The following is an 11,714-nucleotide window of genomic DNA, read 5'->3' on the forward strand; positions in this document are numbered from 1 at the left end:
TTGTGACCAGCTAGATAAATCTTAAAGACGTTCATCTAATTAGTTTCCTGCGGCTACAATAAAAAAACCATTCTGATCAAAATCAACTTGAGAAGGAATTTATTAGGCTTACACTTCTATGTCACAGTCCATCATTCAGGGACATTAGGACAGGAACACAAGCAAGAACCTGAAGGCAGGAACCGAAGCAGAGACCATGGAGTAACACTGCTTACCCACTTGCTCCCCATGGCTTGCTCAGCCTGCTTTCCTTCCTAGCTCAGCACTACCTGCGGAAGGTCGGCACCTCCCACAGTAGGCAAATCCCTTCTCCATCAATTGGCAATCAAGAAAATGCCCCACAGACATGGCCATAGGCCAATCCGATGGAGGCAACTACCCAACTGATGGTCCGTTTCCCAAGTTGGTAGCCAAGAAAAACCATCACCATGTAGAAGACAAGTGATTAAAAACAAAAGTGAACATATTTTTGGTTCTATTTGACTGAGGTACCAAACAGTCTAAATTAATTTGCAGTATTAGAAATCAGGATAGAGATCACCTAGTTGGAGATGAGGAGAAACTGACAATCAGCAGGGCTTGTGATTTGTGTTTCTCTTTGATCCTTACAAATCTAAGAAAATAAGTAAAATTAAGACACTCTGTTAACTAAGTCACTATGTTTTAATAGCATTAATTTTATTTTGAGCTTTCTCTTAGAGCATAAGCTATATCTTCACCAAGTGCCTGGCTGACAGTCACCTTTGACAACTGTGTAACTGATAGCCAAATGGGCAATTTTACCTCAGATATATAATACTTGATGGGTCATAACCCTTTCTCTCCAAAAATTGATACCTGGGGATTGACATTGCCTGAGACTACCAATTCTAAGACTTTGGACTGACATTTGAGATACTCAGCACAGGGAACATGAAGGCAGGTGAGTCAGGAATTCAAGGCCAACCTTGGCTACACCACAATTTTTAAAGATTTATTTTATCTTTAATTATATGTATATGTGCACCCTGCAAATGGGTATATGTATAGGTGAATGTAGATATCATCAGAGTCCAGAAAAGTGCACTGGATCCCTTTGGAGCTAGAATTACAGGCTGTTGTAAACCAAGTAGCATGGGTACCGGGAATTGAACTCTGACACTATGCAAGAATAGCATGCCCTCTTAACTGCTGAGCCACGACTCTGGCCTGGATACAAGTCTGAAGCCAGTCTGGGATACATAAGACCACGTCTAAAAAAAACAATAAAAATGTTTGGTTTATACAAGATTACAACTGAGACTGATGAGGTAACGCACAGACTGAGCATTAGGACCACGCTTGTTAGCAGAGTGATGCCTGTAGACCCTGTACTCAGGAGGCTGAGGCAGGAAGATTCAAAGATGAAGGCAACCATCTGGGCAATATAATGAGCTTCAACTAACCTAGAGTAAGGAGAGGGAGAGACACATATACACACAGAGAATGCTATGATATAAATAGCCTTGCAGTTACTTTGCTGGGGAAAACAAAACAAAACAAAAACCTGATCTGTTAGAAACAAATACTTATGTGTTCACTAATGAAATTAATGGCTGATATTTGCTTTAAAATAATTTCCAGAACAAACAACACAGACAACAGTAACAAAATACAAATAAAATAATTCTCTGGACAGGAGAGAATTGAGCGGGAGATTGGCATAAGCTGATTAATGATGAGAGCAGCTAATAGAAAATTGAGGGAAGATTATTCTATTATCTATATTTTTGCAAACATTTGAAATAGTTTGTTTTACTTTATTTTTTAAAGGTGTAGTCCAGGCTGGTCTCAAACTGGCGATCCTCCGGCGTCTGCCCACTGTCAACAGCCAGAAAATCCTTTTAAAGAAAAAGAATAAGGCAGTTCTCAAACACCTTCCTCAATAGGAAGATGATAGACCGCGCTGTCTTCGCAGGGACGTCTAGAGCAGCAGTGGATGACAGGTGCCCTTTGAAACGCTGTCAGAATACCTGCAGGTTTTGTCCTTCTGGCTGCCAGCACTGTTCTTTGCCTTCTCTGCTTCCTTCCAATGGTTCCCGCCGCCGCCCCTCCGCAGCCGCAATGGTTTAGCCCGGCTTCCCCCGGGGAAACCCCTTGGGCGGAGCGCGGCCCCCGCCGTGAGACCACTTGGATCCCTCCGCGTCAGGGGTGGGCCGGGAACCTGTGGGCCGGGCACGAACCCGAGCTCTGATTGGCCGTCGCAGGAGTAAACATCCGGAGAGGTGGGGCGGGGCCGGAAGTGGAAGAAGAAGGCGGCGGCTGAGGCGGTTCAGGAGGGTTTTTAGAGCTGGAGTCCGAGGCTCAGGTGCCATGGGCCTGGTGAAGGAACCCTGAGGGGACGCGAGGCTGGGCATGGCGGGCGCTCGGGCCGCCGCCGCCGCCTCGGCGGGGTCCACCGCCTCTTCGGGTAACCCGCCGCCTCAAGAGCCGGGGCTTGGGGAACTGCTGGAGGAGTTCTCCCGGACTCAGTACCGGGCCAAGGATAGCGGCGGGACTGGAGGCTCTAAGGTGAGCCCCAGAGGTGCAGCGACCTGGAACTGGTCCCAGGCCTGAGTTACTGAGGGAAGACTACAGTCAGGGATGGGAGGAGAGCGGGAAGGGACCTCCCTGGAGAGGCACAGAGGGGGGACTTATCCAGGATGTGGACTCGGAGAGTAAGGGTCCGGCTTAACACCAAAGAGAGGACCAAGGCTCTTTTGTTTTGTTTGGGGGGGGTACTTTAGACAAGGGGTTTGGAGGTCAAGGGTCGGAGCTGCGGGCCAGGTGCAAAGGTTAGACAGTAGGAAATAGGGAAAATTGCTACCCTTCATGAGCCTAGAAGGGGTTGCCAACAGTTAATAAAAACCTCTAAAGTCAGAGGAAAAATGGGGAAGAGATTCTCCCAGCCCAGAGATCAGAGCAGGAGCCTGGAGTAGTGGGGCATTATGGTGCCCAGAGAGCAGCTGAGTTAGTCGCCTCCTTATAAGGTGCCAGCATGACTTAGGCCCTTCCCTTTCCTTTCCTGTAAAACAAGAAGACAACCCACATTCCCTTTCTGTTCCTTTTATCAGAAAGAAGTTTCTGTTGTCCCCCCACCCCCGGAATTTCCCTTTGTTCTAATTACAAAGGCGTTGAAAGCTCCTGGTCTGATTGAGACGTACTCGCCTCTGCACACTGGTAGACCCTACCCCTTCTCAATTCCAGTGTGGCAGCTTTAGCATTTCGTTTACTTATTGGGGTTCGTCTGTCCTGGACCATAAACTGGTTTGGCTCCAGAGGTTACCTAGGGGCTGGGACATGCTGTAGATGGCATCTTCTATTAGTCTCAGAGGTAACCTAGGAAAGACCAGTAATGATGGGGTAGTATCTCTCCAGATTAGCTAAGTACCTTTCAGATTATAATTGGCATCGTTTGGGGTACTACTTAAACACAAAAGTTTCTTGGTCTTAGATTCTCTTAAATCACAATTTCTGGTGGTCACACCCTAGATTTGTAATGTGTGTTTGTTCAGATAGGTCTTAAATTTTTGATATATCCAAAACCAAGTTGTGCACTCCTGTCTCCACTTCCCAACTGCTGGGGTTACAGGTGTGCACCTTCATGCTTGGTTTATATGGTGCTAGAGATTGAACGCAGGTTTTTCTGCATCCCAGACAAGAATGCTACCAGATGAGATGCGTCACCAATCTTGCCTCTTTTGAGACATGGTCTTCCTCTGGGGCCCTGGCTTGGCCTCACATTCATTATGTATCCCAGGATGGCTTGTAACAATGATGCTCTTGCTTGGCCTCCCAAGTACTGCTTACAGGTGTGACCCATCACACCTGTGGTCAAGGAGGCTCATTTGAGTGCTTGCAGGAGGTATGTGATTTTGACGGATTCCACCTCCCTCTTAATGTCTGAAGATTAGAGTTTTACAAGCTAAACCTTTACTTTCATGTAGCTGGTCCTAATACTGCTCCAGGCATCATGGTGTCTTGCAAAGTTGTTGATAGGTTACAAGTTGTAAGCTTTTCTGTTAGTGGGCTCTTCTCTGAACTGTGAGCAAAAGGAGTAACTTTAGAGGGAGCCTTGCCTTCAGTATTATAAGCAGATAGTAGGGAAGGAGCCAGCTGTCTGCAGCTTTTATTTTGCTGACTAGAGCTGCTTTATTTTTGTAGGAGTTATTGAGACATGGTCATATATATATATATCCCAGACTGGCTTTGAACTTGCCATCCCCCTACCTCAGCATCCTATGTACTAGGATTACAGGTGTGCCTACCGTGTCTGACAAGAGCTTCAAATATTATTATCTTGGGGCTGTAGAATAGGAAAGCATATAGTATCAAAGAAATGGAATGTGTTAATGTTCTTATAGTAACCTTAAGCAAGAGTTACTGCTGCTTTGTTTTTTGAGACAAAGACTCACTATGTAGCCCAGCTTGGCCTTGAATTCTTGACCTTCCTGCTTCAGCATTCCAAGTGCTGGGATAACAGGCATGTGTCACTACATCTAGAAAGAATTTTTACATCTTATGAATGATAGACTCTCTCCAGTGTTAACTACAAACTGTGTGTTGTTTTCAAGATAGGGTTTCTTTGTACAGCTTTGACTATCCTGGAACTCACTGTGTAGACCAGACTGGCCTTGAACTTACAGAGATCTGCCTGCATCTGCCTCCCGAGTGCTGGGATTAAAGTGTGTGTCACCACTGCCGAGCTGACTACACATAGTCTTACATACAGTGTGAATGATGGATTTAGATATCTTTCTGAAGCATACAATGTGAGTTAACATAGAAGGGCCTGTGGCCCAGCATTGTTTCTTCCCAACACTGAATGATAATCACAAAAGTACTTGCCACTTCCAGTGGCCTCTTTATTCATGGGCCATTTAATTATCATGACTTTAGATCCCAAGATTCTTCTTTATGCTCAAGTCTCCTTCTCTATGCAGGTTGAACGCATTGAGAAGAGATGTCTGGAGCTATTTGGCCGTGACTACTGTTTCAGCGTGATTCCAAATGTGAATGGTGATATCTGCGGCCACTACCCCCGCCACATCGTATTCCTGGAGTATGAGAGTTCTGAGAAAGAGAGAGACACGTGAGCATCCTGTCACCATAGTGTACATGTCTGGTAGACCTGAGAGGCTCATCTCCAGGGTCAGGAAACTGGGCAGGGCATGCTCGCTTTCCCAGGTGGTATTTAGTTACTGGCATCTTTGTTTACTTATGACTTTGAGTTTGACTGGCAGGGTAGTGTGGGGATAGCATGAGAAGTGGAGTCATAGCAATGGGTTTCTCTTTCATATTTGACTTTACTGACCTAAGATAACCAACACAATACTTTACTTCCCTGAAACAACCTGAGGGAAGGTTGTTTCATCTTTGCTTGTCTTTAGCAGGCGTAGTTAGAAGGAATGGTGACATATCGAGATAGACTATATTTTATTGAGATAGGATATCATGTAGCCTGAGTTGGCCATGAGCTCTTTGTGTAGCCAAAGAAATGATCTTTAACTTCTGATCCTCCTGCCTCTACCACCTAAGTGCTGGCATTACAGGCTTATGCCACCATGCCTGGCTTTCAAAACAGGCTTAAGAGTGTTTGCCATGTGTATGTCTTAAGAACTTAAGGTCTTTAAGTCTAAAGTCACACTACTTGAGTTAACATCCTGGTTGTCCATTTTCTGACTATGTAACTAACCCTAGGCAAGTTATTCATCTTCTTTGTCCATAGGATTTCATTGGTAATTCCAAGGCTCATCATAATTAAGGCTTGCAAAGACTAATTAAATTTCTAGAAAAGTGACTAGTGCAGTCCCTGATTATAAATGGTGCTAATACAGGTCTGATATGTTTGCATTAAGAATTAAAAATAAGAGCTACCCGGTGTACTAAGGTCTTACACAGACTTGAGTGCTTTGCGTAGGTTAACAGTTCACAGCGGAGGAGACTTGAAGCACCTGATACAGGAGTCTCTCATTAGGTGGTCAGTAAAGGGTAATGGTTCTTTGGCACAACACTGAGACTCCATGTTTGCTCCCAGTTTTTTCACCTGAGTTCCCTGCTTGCTGTTTATCTTAAGGAAGTTCCAGGAGCTGCTATGTAAGCTTGGCCCTATGGATGAAGGGTGATTTATAGGCTCCTGTCTTCAAAGCAAGGCCATTAGACCGAGACCTGAGGAGAAGAAAGGACTTTGGGGTTCTAGAGCCAGGGGGTCAAAAATCACAGCATACCAAGATGCCTAAGTAATTCATATGTGTGGTCGGTGTTGGGAAGTGCTGCTGTAGGCAAATGGAGAATGGCTAATCTTGCCTGGTGTGTATGAGACAACCTCATGATAGAGAGCCTGTGCAACAGGGCTTGGGAGGGTGATAGTGTATCCCCAGAGTTCTTAGGAACAACTTTTCAATAGGCTTTTCCTTTCCCTTTTCTCCCCTGCCTTTTCCTTCCTTTCTCCTTGTCCTCTCTTCCCTTCACCCCTTTCTTCCTTCCTTTTCTCACCTTTCCCTTTCCTGCCATCCTCTTGTTTTGTTTGCTTTGAGACAGGTTTCACACTGTAGACCTAGCTGATCTTTATCTTAACTCTCTGCCTCAGCCTCCCAAGTGCTGAGATTACAGGTGTGAGCCTCCATGGTTAACTTGGCTTAGCATCTTGATCATTACCAAGGAGTGTGGACTTTTGGGACATGTAAGGATGTTAGTGCTTTTTATCAGTAACACCTGCATACAAATGATGAGTACAGATTCTAAGATCCCCTTTTGGGCCTTCTAAACCAGAATTTCCACATTCTCCATTTTAGAATTCCGTAGCCAGATGTGGGGAGAGATGGTTTACAAGTAGAGGAGTTTAAGAATAAAGCCTTTGTTTTCCTCACGTTCACAGGTATCTAGACAAGTGCCCACTTCTCGATGCCCTTGAAAAGTTAAGCGTATTACTCTTCTGTGAAGGTCCTAGAACTGGTATCACATCTTCCCTGGGCATCTGTGCTTATTATAGCACCTTACTGTACTGTTCATAGTTTTTCTCTTCCTAACTGCCCTTCCAAGGGTAGGGAAACTTAGCCTTTTAAAATCATTCAAGGTGGTCAGTAAGTCTGTGTCTGTCTCTCACATGCCCTCTTTCAATCTCTTCACTATCAGTATTGTCATCCACGTAACCAAGACTGGCCTTGAACTCATGAACCTTCTGCTTACATCACCCAAGTGGTGGAGTTAGAAGTCTCTACCACCACTGGGGCTGGGGAGATGGCTCAGAGGTTAAGAGCACTGGCTGCTCTTCCAGAGGTCCTGAGTTCAATTCCCAGCAACCACATGGTGGCTCACAACCATCTGTGATGAGATCTGGTGCCCTCTTCCTGACTGTAAGCATCCAAGCAGACAGATTAGTGTATACATAATAAATAAATAAATCTTAAAAAAAAAGTCTCTACCACCATGCCTTGCCCAAATTACTATTTCTGAACAACTCTTCTATTTATTTTTCTTTTGCTCTTTCCTACTCTTTCCTACAGTGCTATCTGGCACTTAACCTCTGTCCTCTGATAGCATTCAGATGTTAAGCTTAGCTTAACACCTCAACTTTGTGAGTGAACCACCAAGGCATCTTTTTACTGCAGAATATGATTCACTACCTCAGAGGTGGGACCAGGATTCAGCATTCTCTAATGAGCTCTCGGTATGGTTAGTTGTTCTGAAAGAAACATGTTCAGTGTTTATTCATTCTAGCCTTAAAGAGAATAATCTCTCCAACAGCTGCTGTAGCTCAGTTGTCAGAGTACATAGCCCCTGGGTTCAATCCCTAGCACTATATAAACTGGCCATTGTGGTGCATGCTTGTAATCCCAGGCCTTTGGAGGTGGAGGCAAGGGTATCAGAAGTTCAAAGTCAGGGGTCAGGGCTTTTGAGATGGTTCCTTGGGTAAAAGCTGTTGCCTCTAAGCCTGAGGACCTGAATCTCATTCCTGGGACCTGCATAGTAGCAGGAGAGAACTGACTCCATTCTTGGCTACAAGGTAAGTCTGAAAAAAGCCTGAACTCTGTCCTGTCTTGAGGTGGTGAGAGGGGTGGTATTTGATTACCTACTGGTTGTCATCTGTTGGGATTTCACACGCCAGTTTATTTAAGTCCTGCGGTCACCTATGAAAAATATAGAATCACCCCCATTCTACAGAGGAAAAAGATGAAGCCCAGGGAGACAATTTCCCTTTACCCACGAGCCAGTAAGTGGAATGATTCCACACTGTCCCCCTGTCTGCCTTTTCTTTACTGCCACCTTGTCCATGAGGGTCTCACTTTCCAGGAAAACACCTACAAGACTTGTTAGAATTTGGTTTTGTTTCTGTTTGGTGTCAAGATCAAACCTAGGGCTTTGAACAGTTTTTTAAATTATGTGTGTCTGTGGGTATATGCACTGATTTGCAGATACCGATGAAGGCCAGAGACATTCAGCCCCCGCTGGAGCTGGAGTTTGCATGTGATTGTGAACTTCCTAGTATGGATGCTGGGAACTAAACTTAGGTCCTCTGGAAGAGCAGCATGTGCTCTTAATTAATGGATCCATCTCTCCAGCCCCTTTTTTTCTTTTTGAGATGGGATCTTGGCTAAGTTGTTAAGGCTGATCTTGACCTCAGAATCCTCATGTCTTGTATAGCTGCGATTACAAGCATATGTCTAAGTACCCTGTTTTTTGAGTTTGTAGTTACTTTTCACTTCTTACATGGTCATTGCATTATATTGAAGTGACTTTTAGTTGGCAGTGACTTTGTTGAAGGGAATAGAGTTTGAATATAATTGGATAGCAAGAAATATGACTACATGCTTCTTAAGTATTAATGTGACACTAGTCAAACTGAGTTAAGCATGGTATAACTAGATTCAGGAAGCGACTTGGTCTAGCTAATGAGCCTCCACGGTTCTGCCCACCCTCTGTCCAGGCAGGCCAGAGGGCTTTCTCTGAATGTTTGCTTAGCTGCCTCTGTTTGGCGGACCCCAAGAATTCAATAGGAGAAGCCCCACTTGTGAAATCCTCATCCTCAAGCTTGGTGGGTTTAACAAGCAATGGCAGTCTACAGAGGGCCTGAGCTCTTTGTGGTGGTTAAAACTGTGGACTCTAGCTGGGCTTACTGGTTCACTGTGGAGGCTGAGATAGGATTGCTGTGAGTTCCAGACCAGCGTGGGGCATCGTGCAGTGAGATGGCCGAGCAGGCGAGAAGCACTTCTGTTACAGTTCCTTTCAACCCCAATGTGGGGACTCAGTGTCTATAATCCCAGAGCTCCTATGACAAGATAGGAAGTAAAGACAGTTATACAGCACAGCAGCAGAAATAAGACCCTCCCTCAAAAAACAAGGTGTCAGGAGAGAACCACCTCCTCAGCTTTGTCCTCTGACCTCTATATACCATGATGTATGTTTATCCTTTCCTCCTTCCCTCCCCCACAAATAAACAATCCTTTGAAAGGGCTTACACACATACATACAAACACACACACAGAGGAAATTTAAAAAAAAAACAAAAAACAGAAAATAGTGTTGCTACGTCAGTTCTGACAAGAAGTATTCTTAAACTGTACAGCATTCCTAAACTAGGTTGCTTGTTCCCGCACACAACTAGTCTTCCTGCCTTGGCCTCGAGGGTAATAACAGTTGTGTGTTACCACACCATGCTTTAAAAATAGTTTTGTGCCGGGCGGCGGTGGCGCACGCCTTTAATCCCAGCACTCGGGAGGCAGAGGCAGGCGGATCTCTGTGAGTTCGAGACCAGCCTGGTCTACAAGAGCTAGTTCCAGGACAGGCTCCAAAACCACAGAGAAACCCTGTCTCGAAAAACCAAAAAAATAAATAAATAAATAAAAATAAAAATAGTTTTGTGAGCAAATGATATTCATGAAGACTAAAAACCAGTTAATGCCAATGGAGGGGGCTAGAGATTTAATTCTGACAGGCCTTGGGTTCACTCTCCAACAGCAAATAAATAAATAGCAAAGGAAGTTTCACCACCTGGTTGTAGATACAAGTGTATAAGAATACAGTGCTCATGCTGGGCGGTGGTGGCGCACGCCTTTAATCCCAGCACTCGGGAGGCAGAGGCAGGTGGATCTCTGTGAGTTCGAGGCCAGCCTGGTCTAGAAGAGCTAGTTCCAGGACAAGAACCAAAAGCTATGGAGAAACCCTGTCTCGAAAATTAAAAAAAAAAAAAAGAATACAGTGCTCATTCGGGCGTGGTCATAGGCCAGATAGTTAATTCACTGGAAATGATTAGAAAAAAAAAAAACAGGAACTGGGGAGAAAGCAGAAACAGGAACTAGGGAGAAAGCAGAAACAGAACTGGTTCTTTGACTAGTGACCAGGCAGATAAGCCATGATCTAGCCTAATAGAAAAGGAATGTTGTTATACTTAGAAGAACTCAGAATCCAGCATAATCCCAGTCCTTGAGAGGCTAACGTATTTTGAGCCTGCGGACAGCCTGGGGTACATAGTGAGACTCTGTCTCAATAGCAGCAACAAAGCAATAGCAAGAACCCTGACAGTTCAGAGTTAAATGCTGGTACTATCTCTATGTTGATGTGTATGTTTGTGGGGTGTTTTTATGAGATCTGGTTTCACTATGTAACACAGGCTGGCCTGGAACTCTTGCTTCAGCCTTCTGTGTTGTAAGAACTTAACCTGGGAGATGGAAGGTTTTGTATGTTTGGATTTTGAGACAAGATATCATATAGCCCAGGCTGGTCTTGAATTGTACATAGTCAAGATGACCTTGTTGAATTCCTGACCTTCCTGTCTCTACCTCCTAGTACTTAGAACTGGACCTGGTATGGTAGTGCCTGATTTTCCAACCTCCCCCCTCCGCCCCAAAATGTGTGAATGTAGTATATGGGTGTGGTGTAGGTGCAAGTGGCGGGGGGAGGTACATGTACCTGTGCCCAAGCATGAAGTCCAAAGAACATTGTGTTCATCTATCGTACTCTGCATTATTCCTTTGAAGAAAGGTCTCTCCCTGAAAGAGTTCTCATTTTCCAGCTAGTCTGGCAGCCAGCAAGCCCCATCAGTGCCCACTGCCCTGCCCCCAACTATACTGGTGTTACAGTGGCACATGAGATCTTGCCCAGCTTGTTAACAGTATTAGAATCTAGACTTGTGCAGGAAGTGCTTTTAGCCACTAAACAATCTCTCTGCTTTTCTGTTCGTTTTTGAGGTAAGGTATCATAATTTAGCCCAGGCTAACTGTAAACTCAAAAGAATAGTTAAGGCTGACTTTTGAACTCCTGATTCACCTGCCTCTACTTGCCACGTTCTGAGATTAGGCCCAGAGGGGACTGCTGTGAACCAGCTGAAGTCAGCACAGCAGAGAGTGCTGCCAAGGCTGAGAGAAGGGTATGGTGACCGGATAGGTGGGAAGCTAGGCGCTGGGAGCCAAGCTGTGTGCTCTGCTCGATATTGCTAGAATTTAGTGCTGCACTGTCTTGGACTAAGTGCCTTTACTTATCATAGAGAAACCAAGGCAGGGAAAGCAGCAGCAGCCAGCTTCTCAGCTGCAGGATTTGCTGGTGAGTCAGTGCCGTCCCGTCTGTGGGTACTTGATTGAAAAAGGCACCCTAGCCTCACAAACTTGCCGTTCTTCCTCCTTCACGAAAGAAAAAAAAATTATTAACAAAAATTATTTCTTAAACCTGACCTTCCAGAAAGCTATACTAAGGGGTGTTAGTCTTCTTTTTTTTTTGTTGTT

At 44.8% G+C, this 11,714-nt stretch overlaps 1 protein-coding gene across 5 annotated transcripts in view; it reads left to right on the forward strand.

Moving 5' to 3' along the window:
* Nucleotides 1-2,272: 2,272 nt before the first annotated feature.
* Mtmr14 (myotubularin related protein 14) overlaps nt 2,273-11,714 on the forward strand; it is a 46,726-nt gene continuing 37,284 nt past the window's right edge. For 4 of the 5 annotated variants that reach the window (XM_005364995.2, XM_005364996.2, XM_026788094.1 and 1 more), the window contains exons 1-2: nt 2,273-2,529; nt 4,941-5,089. In XM_005364995.2, the coding sequence (XP_005365052.1) occupies nt 2,374-2,529; nt 4,941-5,089 (305 nt within the window). In that variant the 5' untranslated portion in view covers nt 2,273-2,373. The remainder of the gene's footprint in view (nt 2,530-4,940; nt 5,090-11,714) is intronic. The other variant, XM_026788096.1, reaches the window with a different exon arrangement.

This window comes from Microtus ochrogaster, unplaced genomic scaffold (genome assembly GCF_000317375.1).
Source record: "Microtus ochrogaster isolate Prairie Vole_2 unplaced genomic scaffold, MicOch1.0 UNK1, whole genome shotgun sequence".
Classification (NCBI taxonomy): Eukaryota; Metazoa; Chordata; class Mammalia; order Rodentia; family Cricetidae; genus Microtus; species Microtus ochrogaster.